The following is a 24,995-nucleotide window of genomic DNA, read 5'->3' as shown; positions in this document are numbered from 1 at the left end:
GGTAGGACCTGTACAGTAAATGGCGGGCACTGGGGAGTGTTGTGAACAGGGTAGGACCTGTACAGTAAATGGCAGGCACAGAGGAGTGTTGTGAACAGGGTAGGACCTGTACAGTAAATGGTGGGCACTGGGGAATGTTGTGAACAGGGTAGGACCTGTACAGTAAATGGTGGGCACTGGGGAGTGTTGTGAACAGGGTAGGACCTGTACAGTAAATGTTGGGCACCTGGGAATGTTGTGAACAGGGTAGGACCTGTACAGTAAATGCAGGGCACTGGGGAATGTTGTGAACAGGGTAGGACCTGTACAGTAAATGCAGGGCACTGGGGAATGTTGTGAACAGGGTAGGAACTGTACAGTAAATGGTGGGCACTGAGGAGTGTTGTGAACAGGGTAGGACCTGTACAGTAAATGCAGGGCACTGGGGAATGTTGTGAACAGGGTAGGACCTGTACAGTAAATGGTGGGCACTGGGGAGTGTTGTGAACAGGTAGGACCTGTACAGTAAATGGCGGGCACTGGGCAGTGTAGTGAACAGGGTAGGACCTGTACAGTAAATGGCAAGCACTGGGCAGTGTAGTGAACAGGGTAGGACCTGTACAGTAAATGGCAAGCACTGGGCAGTGTAGTGAACAAGGTAGGACCTGTACAGTAAATGCAGGGCACTGGGCAGTGTTGTGAACAGGGTAGGACCTGTACAGTAAATGCAGGGCACTAGGGAATATTGTGAACAGGGTCGGACCTGTACGGTAAATGGCAAGCACTGGGCAGTGTAGTGAACAGGGTAGGACCTGTACAGTAAATGCAGGGCACTGGGCAGTGTTGTGAACAGGGTAGGACCTGTACAGTAAATGGTGGGCACTGGGGAGTGTTGTGAACAGGGTAGGACCTGTACAGTAAATGGCGGGCACTGGGGAGTGTTGTGAACAGGGTAGGACCTGTACAGTAAATGCAGGGCACTGGGGAATGTTGTGAACAGGGTAGGACCTCTACAGTAAATGGCGGGCACTGGGGAGTGTTGTGAACAGGGTAGGACCTGTACAGTAAATGCAGGGCACTGGGGAATGTTGTGAACAGGGTAGGACCTGTACAGTAAATGGTGGGCACTTGGGAGTGTTGTGAACAGGGTAGGACCTGTACAGTAAATGGCGGGCACTGGGGAGTGTTGTGAACAGGGTAGGACCTGTACAGTAAATGCAGGGCACTGGGGAATGTTGTGAACAGGGTAGGACCTGTACAGTAAATGGCGGGCACTGGGGAGTGTTGTGAACAGGGTAGGACCTGTACAGTAAATGCAGGGCACTGAGGAGTATTGTGAACAGGGTAGGACCTGTACAGTAAATGGCGGGCACTGGGGAGTGTTGTGAACAGGGTATTACCTGTACAGTAATTGGCGGACACTGGGGAGTGTTGTGAACAGGGTAGGACCTGTACAGTAAATGGTGGGCACTGGGGAATGTTGTGAACAGGGTAGGACCTGTACAGTAAATGGCGGGCACTGGGGAGTGTTGTGAACAGGGTCGGACCTGTACAGTAAATGGTGGGCACTGGGGAATGTTGTGAACAGGGTAGGACCTGTACAGTAAATGGTGGGCACTGGGGAGTGTTGTGAACAGGGTAGGACCTGTACAGTAAATGGCGGGCACTGGGGAGTGTTGTGAACAGGGTAGGACGTGTACAGTAAATGCAGGGCACTGGGGAGTGTAGTGAACAGGGTAGGACCTGTACAGTAAATGGCGGGCACTGGGGAGTGTTGTGAACAGGGTAGGACCTGTACAGTAAATGTTGGGCACCGGGGAATGTTGTGAACAGGGTAGGACCTGTACAGTAAATGGCGGGCACTGGGGAATGTTGTGAACAGGGTAGGACCTGTACAGTAAATGCAGGGCACTGGGGAATGTTGTGAACAGGGTAGGACCTGTACAGTAAATGCAGGGCACTGGGGAATGTTGTGAACAGGGTAGGAACTTTACAGTAAATGGTGGGCACTGAGCAGTGTTGTGAACAGGGTAGGACCTGTACAGTAAATGCAGGGCACTGGGGAATGTTGTGAACAGGGCAGGACCTGTACAGTAAATGGCGGGCACTGGGGAGTGTTGTGAACAGGGTAGGACCTGTACAGTAAATGACGGGCACTGAGGAGTGTTGTGAACAGGGTAGGACCTGTACAGTAAATGGCGGGCACTGGGGAATGATGTGAACAGGGTAGGACCTGTACAGTAAATGGCAAGCACTGGGCAGTGTAGTGAACAGGGTAGGACCTGTACAGTAAATGGCAAGCACTGGGCAGTGTAGTGAACAGGGTAGGACCTGTACAGTAAATGGTGGGCACTGGGAAGTGTTGTGAACAGGGTAGGACCTGTACAGTAAATGGCAAGCACTGGGCAGTGTTGTGAACAGGGTAGGACCTGTACAGTAAATGCAGGGCACTAGGGAATGTTGTGAACAGGGTCGGAACTGTACAGTAAATGGCGGGCACTGGGGAGTGTTGTGAACAGGGTAAGACCTGTACAGTAAATGCAGGGCACTGGGCAGTGTTGTGAACAGGGTAGGACCTGTACAGTAAATGCAGGGCACAGGGCAGTGTTGTGAAAAGGGTAGGACCTGTACAGTAAATGGCGGGCACTGGGGAGTGTTGTGAACAGGGTAGGACCTGTACAGTAAATGGCAGGCACTGAGGAGTGTAGTGAACAGGGTAGGACCTGTACAGTAAATGGTGGGCACTGGAGAATGTTGTGAACAGGGTAGGACCTGTACAGTAAATGGCAGGCACTGGGGAGTTTTGTGAACAGGGTAGGACCTGTACAGTAAATGGCAGGCACTGGGGAGTGTTGTGAACAGGGTAGGACGTGTACAGTAAATGGTGGGCACTGGAGAATGTTGTGAACAGGGTAGGACCTGTACAGTAAATGGCAGGCACTGGGGAGTGTTGTGAACAGGGTAGGACGTGTACAGTAAATGGTGGGCACTGGGGAATGTTGTGAACAGGGTAGGACCTGTACAGTAAATGGCAAGCACTGGGCAGTGTAGTGAACAGGGTAGGACCTGTACAGTAAATGGCGGGCACTGAGGAGTGTTGTGAACAGGGTAGGACCTGTACAGTAAATGGTGGGCACTGTGGAATGTTGTGAACAGGGTAGGACCTGTACAGTAAATGGCGGGCACTGGGCAGTGTTGTGAACAGGGTAGGACCTGTACAGTAAATGGCAAGCACTGGGCAGTGTAGTGAACAAGGTAGGACCTGTACAGTAAATGGCAGGCACTGGGCAGTGTTGTGAACAGGGTCGGACCTGTACAGTAAATGGCGGGCACTGGGGAATGTTGTGAACAGGGTCGGACCTGTACAGTAAATGCAGGGCACTAGGGAATATTGTGAACAGGGTCGGACCTGTACGGTAAATGGCAAGCACTGGGCAGTGTAGTGAACAGGGTAGGACCTGTACAGTAAATGCAGGGCACTAGGGAATGTTGTGAACAGGGTCGGAACTGTACAGTAAATGGCGGGCACTGGGGAGTGTTGTGAACAGGGTAGGACCAGTACAGTAAATGCAGGGCACTGGGCAGTGTTGTGAACAGGGTAGGACCTGTACAGTAAATGCAGGGCACAGGGCAGTGTTGTGAACAGGGTAGGACCTGTACAGTAAATGGCGGGCACTGGGGAGTGTTGTGAACAGGGTAGGACCTGTACAGTAATTGGCGGGCACTGAGGAGTGTAGTGAACAGGGTAGGACCTGTACAGTAAATGGCGGGCACTGGGGAATGTTGTGAACAGGGTAGGACCTGTACAGTAAATGGCAGGCACTGGGGAGTGTTGTGAACAGGGTAGGACGTGTACAGTAAATGGTGGGCACTGGAGAATGTTGTGAACAGGGTAGGACCTGTACAGTAAATGGCGGGCACTGAGGAGTGTAGTGAACAGGGTAGGACCTGTACAGTAAATGGCAAGCACTGGGCAGTGTAGTGAACAGGGTAGGACCTGTACAGCAAATGCAGGGCACTGGGGAGTTTTCTGAACAGAGTAGGACCTGTACAGTAAATGGCAAGCACTGGGCAGTGTAGTGAAGAGGGTAGGACCTGTACAGTAAATGGCGGGCACTGCGGAGTGTTGTGAACAGGGTAGGCCCTGTACAGTAAATGGTGGGCACTGGGGAGTGTAGTGAACAGGGTAGGACCTGTACAGTAAATGGCGGGCACTGGGGAATGTTGTGAACAGGGTAGGACCTGTACAGTAAATGGCGGGCACTGAGGAGTGTTGTGAACAGGGTAGGACCTGTACAGTAAATGGCGGGAACTGGGCAGTGCTGTGAACAGGGTAGGACCTGTACAGTAAATGGCGGGCACTGGGCAGTGTTGCGAACAGGGTAGGACCTGTACAGTAAATGGCGGGCACTGGGCAGTGTTGTGAACAGGGTAGGACCTGTACAGTAAATGCAGGGCACTGGGCAGTGTTGTGAACAGGGTAGGACCTGTACAGTAAATGGCGGGCACTGGGGAGTGTTGTGAACAGGGTAGGACCTGTACAGTAAATGGCGGGCACTGGGGAGTGTTGTGAACAGGGTAGGACCTGTACAGTAAATGCAGGGCACTGGACAGTGTTGTGAACAGGGTAGGACCTGTACAGTAAATGGTGGGCACTGGGCAGTGTTGTGAGCAGGGTAGGACCTGTACAGTAAATGGTGGGCACTGGGCAGTGTTGTGAACAGGGTAGGACCTGTACAGTAAATGGTGGGCACTGGTGAGTGTTGTGAACAGGGTAGGACCTGTACAGTAAATGGCAAGCACTGGGCAGTGTAGTGAACAAGGTAGGACCTGTACAGTAAATGCAGGGCACTGGGCAGTGTTGTGAACAGGGTAGGACCTGTACAGTAAATGCAGGGCACTAGGGAATATTGTGAACAGGGTCGGACCTGTACGGTAAATGGCAAGCACTGGGCAGTGTAGTGAACAGGGTAGGACCTGTACAGTAAATGCAGGGCACTGGGCAGTGTTGTGAACAGGGTAGGACCTGTACAGTAAATGGTGGGCACTGGGGAGTGTTGTGAACAGGGTAGGACCTGTACAGTAAATGGCGGGCACTGGGGAGTGTTGTGAACAGGGTAGGACCTGTACAGTAAATGCAGGGCACTGGGGAATGTTGTGAACAGGGTAGGACCTCTACAGTAAATGGCGGGCACTGGGGAGTGTTGTGAACAGGGTAGGACCTGTACAGTAAATGCAGGGCACTGGGGAATGTTGTGAACAGGGTAGGACCTGTACAGTAAATGGTGGGCACTTGGGAGTGTTGTGAACAGGGTAGGACCTGTACAGTAAATGGCGGGCACTGGGGAGTGTTGTGAACAGGGTAGGACCTGTACAGTAAATGCAGGGCACTGGGGAATGTTGTGAACAGGGTAGGACCTGTACAGTAAATGGCGGGCACTGGGGAGTGTTGTGAACAGGGTAGGACCTGTACAGTAAATGCAGGGCACTGAGGAGTATTGTGAACAGGGTAGGACCTGTACAGTAAATGGCGGGCACTGGGGAGTGTTGTGAACAGGGTATTACCTGTACAGTAATTGGCGGACACTGGGGAGTGTTGTGAACAGGGTAGGACCTGTACAGTAAATGGTGGGCACTGGGGAATGTTGTGAACAGGGTAGGACCTGTACAGTAAATGGCGGGCACTGGGGAGTGTTGTGAACAGGGTCGGACCTGTACAGTAAATGGTGGGCACTGGGGAATGTTGTGAACAGGGTAGGACCTGTACAGTAAATGGTGGGCACTGGGGAGTGTTGTGAACAGGGTAGGACCTGTACAGTAAATGGCGGGCACTGGGGAGTGTTGTGAACAGGGTAGGACGTGTACAGTAAATGCAGGGCACTGGGGAGTGTAGTGAACAGGGTAGGACCTGTACAGTAAATGGCGGGCACTGGGGAGTGTTGTGAACAGGGTAGGACCTGTACAGTAAATGTTGGGCACCGGGGAATGTTGTGAACAGGGTAGGACCTGTACAGTAAATGGCGGGCACTGGGGAATGTTGTGAACAGGGTAGGACCTGTACAGTAAATGCAGGGCACTGGGGAATGTTGTGAACAGGGTAGGACCTGTACAGTAAATGCAGGGCACTGGGGAATGTTGTGAACAGGGTAGGAACTTTACAGTAAATGGTGGGCACTGAGCAGTGTTGTGAACAGGGTAGGACCTGTACAGTAAATGCAGGGCACTGGGGAATGTTGTGAACAGGGCAGGACCTGTACAGTAAATGGCGGGCACTGGGGAGTGTTGTGAACAGGGTAGGACCTGTACAGTAAATGACGGGCACTGAGGAGTGTTGTGAACAGGGTAGGACCTGTACAGTAAATGGCGGGCACTGGGGAATGATGTGAACAGGGTAGGACCTGTACAGTAAATGGCAAGCACTGGGCAGTGTAGTGAACAGGGTAGGACCTGTACAGTAAATGGCAAGCACTGGGCAGTGTAGTGAACAGGGTAGGACCTGTACAGTAAATGGTGGGCACTGGGAAGTGTTGTGAACAGGGTAGGACCTGTACAGTAAATGGCAAGCACTGGGCAGTGTTGTGAACAGGGTAGGACCTGTACAGTAAATGCAGGGCACTAGGGAATGTTGTGAACAGGGTCGGAACTGTACAGTAAATGGCGGGCACTGGGGAGTGTTGTGAACAGGGTAAGACCTGTACAGTAAATGCAGGGCACTGGGCAGTGTTGTGAACAGGGTAGGACCTGTACAGTAAATGCAGGGCACAGGGCAGTGTTGTGAAAAGGGTAGGACCTGTACAGTAAATGGCGGGCACTGGGGAGTGTTGTGAACAGGGTAGGACCTGTACAGTAAATGGCAGGCACTGAGGAGTGTAGTGAACAGGGTAGGACCTGTACAGTAAATGGTGGGCACTGGAGAATGTTGTGAACAGGGTAGGACCTGTACAGTAAATGGCAGGCACTGGGGAGTGTTGTGAACAGGGTAGGACGTGTACAGTAAATGGTGGGCACTGGAGAATGTTGTGAACAGGGTAGGACCTGTACAGTAAATGGCAGGCACTGGGGAGTGTTGTGAACAGGGTAGGACGTGTACAGTAAATGGTGGGCACTGGGGAATGTTGTGAACAGGGTAGGACCTGTACAGTAAATGGCAAGCACTGGGCAGTGTAGTGAACAGGGTAGGACCTGTACAGTAAATGGCGGGCACTGAGGAGTGTTGTGAACAGGGTAGGACCTGTACAGTAAATGGTGGGCACTGTGGAATGTTGTGAACAGGGTAGGACCTGTACAGTAAATGGCGGGCATTGGGCAGTGTTGTGAACAGGGTAGGACCTGTACAGTAAATGGCAAGCACTGGGCAGTGTAGTGAACAAGGTAGGACCTGTACAGTAAATGGCAGGCACTGGGCAGTGTTGTGAACAGGGTCGGACCTGTACAGTAAATGGCGGGCACTGGGGAATGTTGTGAACAGGGTCGGACCTGTACAGTAAATGCAGGGCACTAGGGAATATTGTGAACAGGGTCGGACCTGTACGGTAAATGGCAAGCACTGGGCAGTGTAGTGAACAGGGTAGGACCTGTACAGTAAATGCAGGGCACTAGGGAATATTGTGAAGAGGGTCGGACCTGTACGGTAAATGGCAAGCACTGGGCAGTGTAGTGAACAGGGTAGGACCTGTACAGTAAATGCAGGGCACTAGGGAATGTTGTGAACAGGGTCGGAACTGTACAGTAAATGGCGGGCACTGGGGAGTGTTGTGAACAGGGTAGGACCAGTACAGTAAATGCAGGGCACTGGGCAGTGTTGTGAACAGGGTAGGACCTGTACAGTAAATGCAGGGCACAGGGCAGTGTTGTGAACAGGGTAGGACCTGTACAGTAAATGGCGGGCACTGGGGAGTGTTGTGAACAGGGTAGGACCTGTACAGTAATTGGCGGGCACTGAGGAGTGTAGTGAACAGGGTAGGACCTGTACAGTAAATGGCGGGCACTGGGGAATGTTGTGAACAGGGTAGGACCTGTACAGTAAATGGCAGGCACTGGGGAGTGTTGTGAACAGGGTAGGACGTGTACAGTAAATGGTGGGCACTGGAGAATGTTGTGAACAGGGTAGGACCTGTACAGTAAATGGCGGGCACTGAGGAGTGTAGTGAACAGGGTAGGACCTGTACAGTAAATGGCAAGCACTGGGCAGTGTAGTGAACAGGGTAGGACCTGTACAGCAAATGCAGGGCACTGGGGAGTTTTCTGAACAGAGTAGGACCTGTACAGTAAATGGCAAGCACTGGGCAGTGTAGTGAAGAGGGTAGGACCTGTACAGTAAATGGCGGGCACTGCGGAGTGTTGTGAACAGGGTAGGCCCTGTACAGTAAATGGTGGGCACTGGGGAGTGTAGTGAACAGGGTAGGACCTGTACAGTAAATGGCGGGCACTGGGGAATGTTGTGAACAGGGTAGGACCTGTACAGTAAATGGCGGGCACTGAGGAGTGTTGTGAACAGGGTAGGACCTGTACAGTAAATGGCGGGAACTGGGCAGTGCTGTGAACAGGGTAGGACCTGTACAGTAAATGGCGGGCACTGGGCAGTGTTGCGAACAGGGTAGGACCTGTACAGTAAATGGCGGGCACTGGGCAGTGTTGTGAACAGGGTAGGACCTGTACAGTAAATGCAGGGCACTGGGCAGTGTTGTGAACAGGGTAGGACCTGTACAGTAAATGGCGGGCACTGGGGAGTGTTGTGAACAGGGTAGGACCTGTACAGTAAATGGCGGGCACTGGGGAGTGTTGTGAACAGGGTAGGACCTGTACAGTAAATGCAGGGCACTGGACAGTGTTGTGAACAGGGTAGGACCTGTACAGTAAATGGTGGGCACTGGGCAGTGTTGTGAGCAGGGTAGGACCTGTACAGTAAATGGTGGGCACTGGGCAGTGTTGTGAACAGGGTAGGACCTGTACAGTAAATGGTGGGCACTGGTGAGTGTTGTGAACAGGGTAGGACCTGTACAGTAAATGGTGGGCACAGGGGAGTGTTGTGAACAGGGTAGGACCTGTACAGTAAATGCAGGGCACTGGGGAATGTTGTGAACAGGGTAGGACCTGTACAGTAAATGCAGGGCACTGGGGAATGTTGTGAACAGGGTAGGACCTGTACAGTAAATGCAGGGCACTGGGGAATGTTGTGAACAGGGTAGGACCTGTACAGTAAATGGTGGGCACTGGGGAGTGTTGTGAACAGGGTAGGACCTGTACAGTAAATGTTAGGCACTGGGGAGTGTTGTGAACAGGGTAGGACCTGTACAGTAAATGCAGGGCACTGTGGATTGTTGTGAACAGGGTAGGACCTGTACAGTAAATGGCAAGCACTGGGCAGTGTAGTGAACAGGGTAGGACCTGTACAGTAAATGCAGGGCACTAGGGAATGTTGTGAACAGGGTCGGACCTGTACAGTAAATGGCGGGCACTGGGGAGTGTTGTGAACAGGGTAGGACCTGTACAGTAAATGGCGGGCACTGGAGAATGTTGTGAACAGGGTAGGACCTGTACAGTAAATGGTGGGCACTGGCGAGTGTTGTGAACAGGGTAGGACCTGTACAGTAAATGGCGGGCACTGAGGAGTGTTGTGAACAGGGTAGGACCTGTACAGTAAATGGCAAGCACTGGGGAGTGTAGTGAACAGGGTAGGACCTGTACAGTAAATGGCGGGCACTGGGGAGTGTTGTGAACAGGGTAGGACCTGTACAGTAAATGGTGGGCACTGGGGAGTGTTGTGAACAGGGTAGGACCTGTCCAGTAACTGGCGGGCACTGGGGAGTGTTGTGAACAGGGTCGGACCTGTACAGTAAATGGCGGGCACTGGGGAGTGTTGTGAACAGGGTCGACCCTGTACAGTAAATGGCGGGCACTGGGGAGTGTTGTGAACAGGGTCGGACCTGTACAGTAAATGGCGGGCACTGGAGAATGTTGTGAACAGGCTAGGACCTGTACAGTAAATGGTGGGCACTGGGGAGTGTTGTGAACAGTAAGGACCTGTACAGTAAATGGCGGGCACTGAGGAGTGTTGTGAACAAGGTAGGACCTGTACAGTAAATGGCAAGCACTGGGCAGTGTAGTGAACAGGGTAGGACCTGTACAGTAAATGGCGGGCACTGGGGAGTGTTGTGAACAGGGTAGGACCTGTACAGTAAATGGTGGGCACTGGGGAGTGTTGTGAACAGGGTAGGACCTGTACAGTAAATGGCGGGCACTGGGGAGTGTTGTGAACAGGGTAGGACCTGTACAGTAAATGCAGGGCACAGGGGAGTGTAGTGAACAGGGTCGGACCTGTACAGTAAATGGCGGGCACTGGGGAGTGTTGTGAACAGGGTCGGACCTGTACAGTAAATGGCGGGCACTGGGAGTGTTGTGAACAGGGTCGGACCTGTACAGTAAATGGCGGGTACTGGGGAGTGTTGTGAACAGGGTTAGACCAGTACAGTAAATGGCGGGTACTGGGGAGTGTAGTCAACCGGGTCGGACCTGTACAGTAAATGGTGGGCACTGAGGAGTGTTGTGAACAGGGTCGGACCTGTATAGTAAATGGCGGGCACTGAGGAGTGTTGTGAACAGGGCAGGACCTGTACAGTAAATGGCGGGCACTGAGGAGTGTTGTGAACAGGGTAGGACCTGTACAGTAAATGGCGGGCACTGGGGAATGTTGTGAACAGGGTAGGAACTGTACAGTAAATGGCGGGCACTGAGGAGTGTTGTGAACAGCGTAGGACCTGTACAGTAAATGGCGGGCACTGGGCAGTGTTGTGAACACGGTAGGACCTGTACAGTAAATGCAGGGCACTGGGCAGTGTTGTGAACATGGTAGGACCTGTACAGTAAATGGCGCGCCCTGAGCAGTATTGTGAACAGGGTAGGACCTGTACAGTAAATGGCGGGCACTGGGCAGTGTAGTGAACAGGGTAGGACCTGTACAGTAAATGCAGGGCACTGAGGAGTGTTGTGAACAGGGTAGGACCTGTACAGTAAATGGCGGGCACTGGGGAATGTTGTGAACAGGGTAGGACATGTACAGTAAATGCAGGGCACTGGGGAGTGTTGTGAACAGGGTAGGAACTGTACAGTAAATGGTGGGCACTGGGCAGTGTAGTGAACAGGGTAGGACCTGTACAGTAAATGGCAGGCACTGGGCAGTGTAGTGAACAGGGTAGGACCTGTACAGTAAATGGCAAGCACTGGGCAGTGTAGTGAACAGGGTAAGACCTGTACAGTAAATGGCAGGCACTGGGGAGTGTTGTGAACAGGGTAGGACCTGTACAGTAAATGGTGGGCACTGGGGAGTGTTGTGAACAGGGTAGGACCTGTACAGTAAATGGTGGGCACTGGGGAGTGTTGTGAACAGGGTAGGACCTGTACAGTAAATGGTGGGCACTGGGGAATGTTGTGAACAGGGTAGGACCTGTACAGTAAATGCAGGGCACTGGGGAATGTTGTGAACAGGGTAGGACCTGTACAGTAAATGGTGGGCACTGGGTAGTGTTGTGAACAGGGTAGGACCTGTACAGTAAATGGCAAGTACTGGGCAGTGTAGTGAACCGGGTAGGACCTGTACAGTAAATGGCAGGCACTGGGCAGTGTAGTGAACAGGGTAGGACCTGTACAGTAAATGGCAGGGACTGGGGAGTGTTGTGAACAGGGTAGGACCTGTACAGTAAATGCAGGGCACTGGGGAATGTTGTGAACAGGGTAGGACCTGTACAGTAAATGCAGGGCACTGGGGAATGTTGTGAACAGGGTAGGACCTGTACAGTAAATGGTGGGCACTGGGGAGTGTTGTGAACAGGGTAGGACCTGTACAGTAAATGCAGGGCACTGGGGAATGTTGTGAACAGGGTAGGACCTGTACAGTAAATGGCGGGCACTGGGGAATGTTGTGAACAGGGTAGGACCTGTACAGTAAATGCAGGGCACTGGGGAATGTTGTGAACAGGGTAGGACCTGTACAGTAAATGGTGTGCACTGGGGAATGTTGTGAACAGGGTAGGACCTGTACAGTAAATGCAGGGCACTGGGGAGTGTAGTGAACACGGTAGGAACTGTACAGTAAATGCAGGGCACTGGGGAATGTTGTGAACAGGGTAGGACCTGTACAGTAAATGCAGGGCACTGGGGAATGTTGTGAACAGGGTAGGACCTGTACAGTAAATGCAGGGCACTGGGGAATGTTGTGAACAGGTTAGGACCTGTACGGTAAATGTTGGGCACTGGGGAATGTTGTGAACAGGGTAGGACCTGTACAGTAAATGGCGGGCTGAGGAGTGTTGTGAACAGGGTAGGACCTGTACAGTAAATGCAGGGCACTGGGGAATGTTGTGAACAGGGTAGGACCTGTAGAGTAAATGGTGGGCACTGGGGAATGTTGTGAACAGGGTAGGACCTGTACAGTAAATGGTGGGCACTGGGGAGTGTTGTGAACAGGGTCGGACCTGTACAGTAAATGGTGGGCACTGGGGAATATTGTGAACAGGGTAGGACCTGTACAGTAAATGGTGGGCACTGGGGATTTTTGTGAACAGGGTAGGACCTGTACAGTAAATGCAGGGCACTGGGGAATGTTGTGAACAGGGTAGGACCTGTACAGTAAATGGTGGGCACTGGGGAGTGTTGTGAACAGGGTAGGACCTGTACAGTAAATGGCGGGCACTGAGGAGTGTTGTGAACAGGGTAGGACCTGTACAGTAAATGGCAAGCACTGGGCAGTGTAGTGAACAGGGTAGGACCTGTACAGTAAATGCAGGGCACTGGGGAGTGTTGTGAACAGGGTAGGACCTGTACAGTAAATGGCAAGCACTGGGCAGTGTAGTGAACAGGGTAGGACCTGTACAGTAATTGGCGGGCACTGGGGAGTGTTGTGAACAGGGTAGGACCTGTACAGTAAATGCAGGGCACTGGGGAGAGTAGTGAACAGGGTAGGACCTGTACAGTAAATGGCTGGCACTGAGGAGTGTTGTGAGCAGGGTAGGACCTGTACAGTAAATGGCGGGCACTGGGGAATGTTGTGAACAGGGTAGGAACTGTACAGTAAATGGCGGGCACTGAGGAGTGTTGTGAACAGCGTAGGACCTGTACAGTAAATGGCGGGCACTGGGCAGTGTTGTGAACACGGTAGGACCTGTACAGTAAATGCAGGGCACGGGGCAGTGTTGTGAACAGGGTAGGACCTGTACAGTAAATGGCACGCCCTGAGCAGTATTGTGAACAGGGTAGGACCTGTACAGTAATTGGTGGGCACTGAGGAGTGTTGTGAACAGGGTAGGACCTGTACAGTAAATGGTGGGCACTGAGGAATGTTGTGAACAGGGTAGGACCTGTACAGTAAATGGCGGGCACTGGGCAGTGTCGTGAACAGGGTAAGACCTGCACAGTAAATGGCAGGCACTGGGGAGTGTTGTGAACAGGGTAGGACCTGTACAGTAAATGGCGGGCACTGGGGAATGTTGTGAACAGATTAGGACCTGTACAGTAAATGGCGGGCACTGGGGAATGTTGTGAACAGGGTAGGACCTGTACAGTAAATGCAGGGCACTGGGGAGTGTTGTGAACAGGGTCGGACCTGTACAGTAATTGGCGGGCACTGAGGAGTGTAGTGAACAGGGTAGGACCTGTACAGTAAATGGCAAGCACTGGGCAGTGTAGTGAACAGGGTAGGACCTGTACAGTAAATGGCAAGCACTGAGGAGTGTAGTGAACAGGGTCGGACCTGTACAGTAAATGGCAAGCACTGGGCAGTGTAGTGAACAGGGTAAGACCTGTACAGTAAATGGCAGGCACTGGGGAGTGTTGTGAACAGGGTAGGACCTGTACAGTAAATGGTGGGCACTGGGGAATGTTGTGAACAGGGTGGGACCTGTACAGTAAATGGTGGGCAATGGGGAATGTTGTGAACAGGGTAGGACCTGTACAGTAAATGGCGGGCACTGGGGAATGTTGTGAACAGGGTAGGACCTGTACAGTAAATGGTGGGCACTGGGGAATGTTGTGAACAGGGTAGGACCTGTACAGTAAATGGCGGGCACTGGGGAATGTTGTGAACAGGGTAGGACCTGTACAGTAAATGCAGGGCACTGGGGAATGTTGTGAACAGGGTAGGACCTGTACAGTAAATGTAGGGCACTGGGGAATGTTGTGAACAGGGTAGGACCTGTACAGTAAATGCAGGGCACTGGGGAATGTTGTGAACAGGTTAGGACCTGTACGGTAAATGGTGGGCACTGGGGAGTGTTGTGAACAGGGTAGGACCTGTACAGTAAATGCAGGGCACTGGGGAGTGTTGTGAACAGGGTAGTACCTGTACAGTAAATGCAGGGCACTGGGGAGTGTTGTGAACAGGGTAGTACCTGTACAGTAAATGCAGGGCACTGGGGAGTGTTGTGAACAGGGTAGGACCTGTACTGTAAATGCAGGGCACTGGGGAATGTTGTGAACAGGGTAGGACCTGTACGGTAAATGGTGGGCACTGGGGAGTGTTGTGAACAGGGTAGGACCTGTACAGTAAATGCAGGGCACTGGGGAGTGTAGTGAACAGGGTAGGACCTGTACAGTAAATGGCGGGCACTGGGGAGTGTTGTGAACAGGGTAGGACCTGTACAGTAAATAGTGGGCACTGGGGAATGCTGTGAACAGGGTAGGACCTGTACAGTAAATGCAGGGCACTGGGGAATGTTGTGAACAGGGTAGGACCTGTACAGTAAATGCAGGGCACTGGGGTGTGTTGTGAACAGGGTAGGACCTGTACAGTAAATGCAGGGCACTGGGGAGTGTAGTGAACAGGGTAGGACCTGTACAGTAAATGGCAGGCACTGGGGAGTGTTGTGAACAGGGTAGGACCTGTACAGTAAATAGTGGGCACTGGGGAATGCTGTGAACAGGGTAGGACCTGTACAGTAATTGGCGGGCACTGGGGAGTGTAGTGAACAGGGTAGGACCTGTACAGTAAATGGCGGCCACTGGGGAGTGTTCTGAACAGGGTAGGACCTGTACAGTAATTGGCGGGCACTTGGGAGTGTTGTGAACAGGGTAGGACCTGTACAGTAAATGGTGGGCACTGGGGAATGCTGTGAACAGGGTAGGACCTGTACAGTAAATGGCGGGCACTGGGGAATGTTGTGAACAGGGTAGGACCTGTACAGTAATTGGCGGGCACTTGGGAGTGTTGTGAACAGGGTAGGACCTGTACAGTAAATGGTGGGCACTGGGGAATGCTGTGAACAGGGTAGGACCTGTACAGTAAATGGCGGGCACTGGGGAATGTTGCGAACAGGGTAGGACCTGTACAGTAATTGGCGGGCACTGGGGAGTGTAGTGAACAGGGTAGGACCTGTACAGTAAATGGTGGCCACTGGGGAGTGTTCTGAACAGGGTAGGATCTGTACAGTAAATGGCGGGTACTGGGCAGTGTTGTGAACAGGGGGAGCTGAGAAGTACAAAGTGCGCAGTTCACTGCAAGTAAAGAAGGTGGCGAAGAAGGCCAGAACATTAAGTTTAGGATTACAGACACCATGTTACCGTTACACAAGTCTATCATGAGGATGTGGTTAGAAAAACTGTTTAGATGGTGCATGCAAAATAGATTTATGTAGATTTAAACATTTAAATTTAAACAGATTTTGTTATGCTATTTGGACTAGAGAGTCTGTGTCACGGAGAGGTTGAGCGTGCTGAATCTTTATTCCTTGGAATTCAGGAGACACTCATAGAGGGGTAACTTCAGATGTTTATTAAATCATTGGGATATGACACTAGGAGACATCTTTGTTACACAGAGGTTAGTGAGTATCTGGAAAGGGCTGCCAGAGGAAATGGAGGCACTTACATCCGGGCAATGAAGATGCACACATTAGGGTGCTGTTCATTGATTACAGCTCTGCATTCCACACTATCATCCTCTCGAAACTAAGCAATAAGCTTAAAGACCTTGGCCTCAATACCTGCTTGTGCAACTGGATCCTCTATTTCCTGGCATGCAGACCCCAGTCAGTTTGGATTGGCAACAACATCTCCTTCACAATGTTCACCAGCACTGGTGCACCACAAGGCTAAGTGCTTAGCCCTCTGCTTTACTCCCTTTACACTTATGACTGTGTGGCTAAGTGCCACATTTAAGCTTACTGACTAATGTTGCTGGCCAAATCAAAGGTGGTGACAAATGATCAAACAGGAGGGAGGTTGAAAATCTGGTTGAGTGGTGCTACAGCACAACCTCTCACACAATATCAGTAAGACCAAGGAGCTGATTACTGACCCTAGGAGGAGGAAACTGGAGCCCACAAGCCAGTCCTTATTAGAGCATTGGAAACAGAGAGGGTCAGTAACTTTAGTCTACTTTTATCTACAATAAAGATAGGCAGCATGAAGTAAATGAGGTGCTTGAGGAATATAAAGAATGTAAAAAGAATCTTAAGAAAGAAATTAGAAATTAGAAAAGCTACAAGATACGAGGTTGCTTTGGCAAGTAAGGTGAAAATAAATCCAAAGGGTTTCTACAGTTATATTAACAGCAAAAGGATAGTGAGGGCTAAAATTGGTCCCTTAGAAAATCAGAGTGGACAGCTATGTGTGGAGCCAAAACAGATGGGGAAGATTTCGAACAATTTGTTTTCTTTGGTATTCACTAAGGGGAAGGGTATTGAATTGTGTAAGGTAAGAGAAACAAGTACAGAAGTTATGGAAACTATGACGATTAAAGAACAGGAAGTGATGGTGCTTTTAAGGAATATAAAAGTAGATAAATCTCCGGGTCCTGACAGGATGTTCCCTAGGACCCTGAGGGAAGTTAGTTTAGAAATAGCAGGGGCTCTGACAGAAATACTTCAAATGTCATTAGAAACAGGTATGGTGCCGAAGGATTGGCGTATTGCTCATGTGGTTCCATTGTTTAAAAAGGATTCTAAGAGTAAACCTAGCAATTATAGGCCTGAAAGTTTGACGTCAGTGGTGGGTAAATTAATGGAAAGTATTCTTAGAGATGGTATATATAATTATCTGGATAGACAGGGTCTGATTAGGAACAGTCAGCAAGGATTTGTGCGTGGAAGGTCATGTTTGATAAATCTTATTGAATTTTTTGAAGAGGTTATGAGGAAAGTTGATGAGGGTAAAGCAGTGGATGTTCTCTATATGGACTTCAGTAAGGCCTTGGACAAGGTTCTACACGGAAGGTTAGTTAGGATGATTCAATCATTTGGTATTAATATTGAAGTAGTAAAAACGGATTCAACAGTGGCTGGATGGGAGATGCCAAAGAGTAGTGGCGGATAACTGTTTGTCAGGTTGGAGGCCGGTGACTAGTGGTGTGCCTCAGGGATCTGTACTGGGTCCAATGTTGTTTGTCATATACATTAATGATCTGGATGATGGGGTGGTAAATTGGATTAGTAAGTGTGCAGAGCATACTAAGGTAGGTGGCGTTGTGGATAATGAAGTAGGTTTTCAAAGCTTGCAGAGAGATTTAGGCCAGTTAGAAGAGTGGGCTGAAAGATGGCAGATGGAGTTTAATGCTGATAAGTGTGAGGTGCTACATTTTGGTAGTGATGCACCATCAATAACTCTAGGAGACTGGAAGTGAACGATAGACTTTTATTAACAGCGAAAAGGGAGCACAACATCTCAAAGACTGAGGGAGGAGCAGTGCCTCAATCACCTTTATACAGGGGTCTGTGGGAGGAGCCACAGGAGCAGTCAGCAGAGGGGCGTGTCCAGACAGGTATACATAGTTTACCACAGGTAGGAATAATCAAAATAGGACATACATGGTAAATGGTAGGGCATTGAAGAATGCAGTAGAACAGAGTGATCTAGGAATAATGGTGCATAGTTCCCTGAAGGTGGAATCTCATGTGGATAGGGTGGTGAAGAAAGCTTTTGGTATGCTGCCATTTATAAATCAGAGCATTGAGTATAGGAGTTGGGATGTAATGTTAAAATTGTACAAGGCATTGGTGAGGCCAAATTTGGAGTATTGTGTACAGTTCTGGTCACCGACTTATAGGAAAGATGTCAACAAAATAGAGAGAGTACAGGGAAGATTTACTAGAATGTTTCCTGGGTTTCAGCACCTAAGTTACAGAGAAAGGTTGAACAAGTTAGGTCTTTATTCTTTGGAGCATAGAAGGTTGAGGGGGGACTTGATAGAGGTATTTAAATGATGAGGGGCATAGATAGGGTTGACGTGGATAGGCTTTTTCCATTGAGAGTAGGGGAGATTCAAACAAGAGGACATGAGTTGAGAGGTAGGGGGCAAAAGTTTAGGGGTAACACGAGGGGGAACTCAGAGAGTGGTAGCTGTGTGGAACGAGCTTCCAGTAGAAGTGGTAGAGGCAGTTTCAATATTGTGATTTAAAGTAAAATTGGACAGGTATATGGACAGGAAAGGAATGGAGGGTTATGGGCCCAGTGCAGGTTGGTGGGACTCGGTGAGAGTAAGCATTCGGCACGAACTAGAAGGGCTGAGAAGGCCTGTTTCCGTGCTGTAATTGTTGTATGGTTATATAGTTGATGATGTTATCATTTCAAGGAATTTGTCCTGGACCAGCATGTAGGTGCTATCAGGAAGAGGGCACGGCAGCACCTTTACTTTCTTAGAGGTTTGAGAAGATTCCGCATGGCATCTAAAACCATGAGAAACTTCTGTAGATGCCTGACTGGTTGCATCACGGCCTGGTGTGGAAACACCAATGCCCAAGAACAGAACAGCCTATAGAAGGTAGTGGGTACAGCTCAGTCCATCAAAGGAAAGGCCCTCTCTACCTCTGAGCACATTCGCAGGGAGCACTGCCAAAGAAGGCAGCATCCATCACCATCTGCACCATGCTCTTTTCTTTCCTCTGCCATCAGAAAGGAGGAACAGGAACCTTAGGTCCCACATCATCAGGTTCAGGAACAGTTGTTACCCTTCAACTATCAGGCTCCTGAACCAGCATAGATAACTTCACTCACCTCAACACTGAACTGATTCCACAACCTTTTTTAATTGAGACTGAAACTTTGGCTGGGAGGTGCCTTAACAATAACCTCTTACTCAACGTCAGCGAGACCAAGGGGCTGATTATTGACTACAGGAGGAAACCAGAGATCCGTGAGCCAGAACTCATCAGAGATTCAGAGGTGAAGAGGGTCAGCATCTTTAAATTCCTCTGTGTTCTTATTTCAGAGGGTCTGTCCTGGGCCGAGCACTTAAGTACAATTACAAAGAAAGCAGGGCAGCAAACTTCCTTAGGAATTTGTGAAGATTCAGCATGACATCTAAAACTTTGACAAACTGGAGGTTATATAGACTGGCTGTATCACAGCCTTGTATGGAAACACTAATGCCCTTGAATGGAAAATCCTACAAAAAGTAGTGTATATGGCCTAGTACATCACAGGTAAAGTTTTCCCCAGCACTGAGCACTGTACATGAAGTGTTGTCGCAGGAAAGGAGCATCCATCATCAGTGACAACCACTGTCCATGATGTGCTCTTTTCTCGCTGCTGCCATCGGGAAGGAAGTACAGGAGCTTCAAGATCCACACCACCAGGTCCAGGATCAATTAATATCGCTCAATCATCAAGGGGTTAACTTCACTGAAATATTCCTACAAAATATGGACTCACTTTCAAAGACTCTTCATCTCATGTTCTCAATATTTATTGCTTATTATTTATTTATCATTTCTTTCTTTTGTATTTGCACAGTTTGTTATCTTTTGCACACTGGTTGAACACTTAGATTTGTGTGGGCGTTCATGGATTCTATTACGGATATTCTATTGTTGACTTCCCGAGTATGCCCAACTGAAAATGAATCTCAGGGTTGTATATAGTGGCATATGTACTGTGATAATAAAGTAACTTTGAACTTTAAACCTTGACTCACTTTCAAGGACTCTCCAACTCATGTTCTCAGTGTTGTCCTTTCACTATTTATTATTTTTTGTTGTATTTGCAGTTTGTCTTCTTTTGTATATCTGTTGTTTGTTAACCTCTCTTTGTGTGGAATTTTTCATTGATTCTATTGTATTTCTTTGTTCTACTGTGAATGCCCGCAAGAAAGTGAAAGCCAGGGTGGCACACGTTGACATAACATACAGTACTTGGATAATAATTTGGACTTTAGTGGATGAGGGTACCATTGCAAACTTTTAAGAGGCGCTTTGATAGGTACATTGAGAGGAGAGCCTGGAGTGTAATGGGCCAAACAAGGGCAACTGGGCCTACTAGGGAGGATGCTGTGGTCAGCATGGACCAGTTGGGCCCAAGGGCCTATTTCCATGTTGTATGACTCTATGATCCCTCTCCAATACAGAACCATACTCCATCCTCCCCTTCATAACTCCGCTTCCACTTCAGACCAAGACCTCCCACATGCTGACCCAGACACCCCCTTGCCCCTGCCCCACACTCACCGATCCCCAGGCTCCGATGTACCAGGAGAACATGTCCCTGCAGCTCTGCAGCACACAGGTCTGGGTGTTGGTGGGCTTCGACTGGGAGGAACACGCAAAGTCCGGGAGTTGGCTACCTGATGGCGTCACACATGAGAGGGTCCTAGAGCGAAACCCCTCCCCACAGGTTACTGAGCACTGCAACACAGGAGATGGCATTGTCAGCTTCAGTGGCACTCTGCAACTGGGACCTGTGCAGCACATCTCCTGACCTGCAATGGCAGGGTGCCACTGAATAGTCATTGAAACCAACTAGAGAAACTGTATGATGCACTGGAAGAGACATGGAGCCCAGGAAAAGAAGGGAGGTTGAATTGCCTGGGCTGGAGATGGCAGAGGCCTGTAACTGATTGGTGGGTTGTTGATGGATGGGACCCGTTGATGGGCGAGGCCAAATGAGGGACAAGGCCTGGGTGGGTCGGACCGGTTGATGGGAGCACTCTGTTTCACAAACCTGTGACCAGTGGCCGGTGCTCCAGCTCGCACACTGTCGCAGGTTGCACACCTGCTGCGAGGGTGGCTTTTCCCTGATGGCAGCACAGTCAGAGTCGTCCCACACCAACTCTCTTCCACTGCTGTCCAAAAGGGAGCAGTACACAGAACGTGTCTGCATTCCCCCTCCGCACGTTGCTGAACACCTGCTCCAGCCGCCTGTCTTCCAGCTGCTCAATCCAACAAGAGAAAACATACATCACAGTGGCATGGGTGATCAGGTGAGGATAAGATGCAACAGTGAAATAACTCTCCTTCCCACTGCTCTAACATCATTTCCACCCCCCCCCAACTTCATTGGCTATTAAACTGTTACCATATTGTTAATGACTCCTCCATACTGGCTAATCGAAGGCCATGGTTGGGAACTTAACATCAAAAGATATACTTCCTATCATAAGGACAGGCAAGAGGGCCTCGGGTCTGTTGGTGGCATGTCCCTGTTGGTAAGAGATGGAATTACATCTTTAGAAAAAGGTAATGTAGGGTCTGAGAATGTTGAATCTTTGTGCATGGAGTTAAGAAACTGTAAGGGTAAAGAAGTCCATTATGGGAATCATATATAGGCCTCCAAATAGTAGCCAAGATGTGGGGTTAAGATCACAAAAGGGAGCTGGAAAGGGCATGCAATAAGGGTAATGACACAACTGTAATGGGGGACTTCAATACGCAAGGGGATTGGGAAGATCATGTTGGTGTCAGATCGCAAGAGTGAATTTGCCTACAAGGTGGCTTTTTAAAACAGTTTGTACTTGAGTCTTCTCAGGGAAAAGCCATCTTAGATTGGGTGTTGTGTAATAATCTGAATCTTATTAGGGAGCTTAATGTAAAGGAACCCTTAGGAGGCAGTGATCAGAATATGATTGAATTCACACTGCAGTTTGAGAGGGAGAAGCACAAGTCACATGTATCAGTATCGGAATGGAATAAAGGGAATTACAGAGACATGAGAGAGGAGCTTCCCAGTGGATTGGAGGGGATGATGGCAGGGATGAAGGTAGAGCAGAAATGGCTGAAGGATAGATATGTCCCACACAAAAAGTTATTCTTAAATGGCAGGGCTAGGCAACCATGGCTGACAAAGGAAGTTAAGCCATAAAAGCCAAGGAAAGGGAATATAAGGTAGCAAAAGTGAGAAGGATGTTGGATGACTGGGAAGCTTTTAAATCTAACAAAAGGCAAGTAAAAAAAGCTATGTGAAAAGATGAAATATGAGGGCAAGCTGGAGGCCTGCTAAATTATAAAGCAGGCTGCCAAAAGACCCATAGAGAGGTTACTGAAGAGATAACGAATGCATTGGTCATGATCTTTCAAGAATCACTTGATTCTGGCATGGTCCCAGAGGAGTGGAAGATTGCAAATCTCACTCCACTCTTTAAGAAGGGAAGAAGGCAAAAGAAAGGAAATTATAGGCCAATTGGCCTAATCTCAGTGGTTGGGAAAGTGTTCCAGTCCATTATTAAGGATAAGGTTTCAAGGTATTTGGACACTGATGATAAAGTAAGTCAGTCAGTCTAGTTTCTATAAAGGGAAATCTTCCCTGACAAATCTGTGAGAGTTCTTCGAGGAAATAAGCAACAGGATGGATGAAGGAAAGGCAGCGGATGTCATTTACTTGGATTTTCAGAAGGCCTCACACGAAACTGCTTAAGATAAAATCCTCTGGTATTGCAGGATAGATACTGGCATGAATAGAGGAATATCTGACAGGCAGGAGGCAGTTAGTGGGATTAAAAAGAGCCTTTATTGATTGGCTGCTGGTGCCTAGTAGTGTTTCTCAGGGGGTCAGTATTGGGACCACTGTTTTTCACACTGTTTGTCAATGATTTAGATTAGGGGCCACCAACCTTTTTAAGCCCAAGATCCCTTACCTCCACCTTAGTGAAAGGCAAGATCGACCTACTAAATCGTTTAGAGAAAAAACAGCTCAGATTGTACTTCCAACTTGAGGCCTTTATTTGGGCTAATTGTATTTTAATTGCATAAAATGCTTTTGTCAAACTTTCAAATTAATTTAACCAAGAAAACACTGTAACTAGCGTATCAAACAGGCCATAGCAGCATCAAGCTCATCCAATAACACCTTGAATAAGTGGTGCTGAAGCGCTTTTGCTCGAATCAAGTTTATCAGTTTGACCACCAGTGTCAGTACATGAGAAAAGTCCACAACCTTCCCAGCCAAGGCCCGCTGATGAATCACACAGTGATAATCCAGCAAGTCCGGAAAATCAGGCTCTCTCTTTATCAGCCGTTCTTTATCAGTAATTGCCACCAGCTTATGAATGGGGATGTCATTTTCACGGACATTTTTTAAAAACTCATTGTATTTATCCTCACCTCTTGTTCTCTCCTTTAAGTGCAAAAGAGTGAGGAAGCCCTCCGTTTTTTGCAAAACCCTGGAAAGCCATTCTGACAAATACAACAAGCTGAGCTATTTGTATTACATCCAAACTGTCGTGAAAAAATATTCACAGATTGACAAGTCCTTGACACTGTCGATCCACATCCTCTGAGCAGCATGTTTGCTTGGCCTTCAACCCCAATTTCAGCTCCTCAACTTTCCTGGTATTGGTAAACATACTGACACACTAGTACAAGTTTCAGGGGTACGCAAGCTAATGACACCACTGGTTTTGTTTCCCATTTCTTGTACGTTTGGGGAATGTTGGAATTTAAAGTGGGAGAAGGGTTGCAATGTGAGTATTATAAAGATAAGTTAATACCAATTAGGATCATGGTATTATAGCAATACTCCCACTACGGAAACTGTTTGTTAAGAGAAATTGTTTCTGGAGTTGTGGGGTTTTCCTTCCAGTCTTTTCTGCCTGGTGCGCATTAGTGAAAACCTTTATGCGAATATCATTTTACCGTCTTAGATAAAGTTTACTTTTGGGCATGAAGTTGTCAAGTGGTCCTTTTACAAAGTATAAGTTACTACATATTTGCATCAAAAGGTTTATCAGGCATAATGTATTTGTGTATTTATTTTTGTTTTTTTTCGGGACCTACTGGGTAAGTCTCAAATATCAACCGGTCAATCGCAATCGACTGGTTGACGACCACTAACTTAGATAATGGAATTGATGGCTTTGTGGCAAAGTTAGTGGATGATACAATGATAGGTGGAGGGGTAGGTAGTGCTGAGGAAGTAATGTAATTGCAGCAGGACTTAGAAAAATCGAAAGAACGGGCAAAAAAAATGGCAGATGGAATACAGTGTTGGGAAATGTACCATAATGCATTTTGGTGAAAGGAACAATAGTGCAGACTATTATCTAAAAGGGAAGAAGGTTCAGAGGGTTTTATGAGTTCTCTCTGACTCTCTTGGTGGCGCTAGATGGAGTAGGTCACATTTTTGGCTCTGCTCTGGTCTTTTTTCAATTTCCTAATCACCCTTTTATTATATATATCAAAGTGTCTTTAACATCTTTATACGTTTGAATTTTGAAGTTTAATTGAAGGAAATGACTTCCAGAGCAAGAAAGGCATTAGCCAAAGGCTAGGAAACTGGTAATGGAAACGGGAAGAAAGAAGAACAACTTACACAGCCTCGACTTACTTTATAAGTTATTTCAAATAACTTTCCAGGATGAAAAGTTGGATGAAAAACTTGACAAAAGAATCGCTGGATTGGAAGTAATGTTGAAGGAGAACAAAGGTAAACTGAAAAAGAGAACGAAAAACAACAACGGCAAATTTCCAAGCTTTCTGAAGCTGGGAAACAGAGAGATTCTAGAATGGATTCTTTTGAAAAGAAATTAAATTTGACTACTCATACATTGGAGCAGTATAAAGCCAAGTTTATTGATTTGGAGAGTCGTAATCGCAAACAGAATTTGCGAATAATATGACTCAGTGAAGACGTCGGGAGCAGGGACCTTACTGAGTTTTTCTCTCAATTTTTAATGGAAGTTTTTGGTTCGGAGGTTTTTACCTCTCCTCCAGCACTCTATCACGCGCATAGGTTGTTAAACCAAAACCTTTGAAAGAGTTAAAACCCTGTCACGTTATTCTTCGATTTCACTATGTGAGTACTAAGGAGCGCTTAATTCAAATTGC

General features: G+C 48.6%; 1 protein-coding gene across 8 annotated transcripts in view; it reads right to left on the bottom strand.

Annotated features, from left to right (window-relative positions):
- Window positions 1-24,995, bottom strand: part of paplna (papilin a, proteoglycan-like sulfated glycoprotein) — a 610,770-nt gene that overhangs the window by 312,374 nt on the left and 273,401 nt on the right. For 7 of the 8 annotated variants that reach the window (XM_059951694.1, XM_059951720.1, XM_059951737.1 and 4 more), the window contains 2 exons: window positions 20,899-21,106; window positions 20,406-20,582 (listed from right to left, as the gene is read on the bottom strand). In XM_059951694.1, coding sequence (XP_059807677.1) covers window positions 20,406-20,582; window positions 20,899-21,106 — 385 coding nt within the window. The remainder of the gene's footprint in view (window positions 1-20,405; window positions 20,583-20,898; window positions 21,107-24,995) is intronic. The other variant, XM_059951747.1, reaches the window with a different exon arrangement.

The sequence above is a fragment of the Hypanus sabinus genome, chromosome 2, assembly GCF_030144855.1.
Source record: "Hypanus sabinus isolate sHypSab1 chromosome 2, sHypSab1.hap1, whole genome shotgun sequence".
Classification (NCBI taxonomy): domain Eukaryota; kingdom Metazoa; phylum Chordata; class Chondrichthyes; order Myliobatiformes; family Dasyatidae; genus Hypanus; species Hypanus sabinus.
This window is presented reverse-complemented; position numbering and strand designations above follow the sequence as displayed.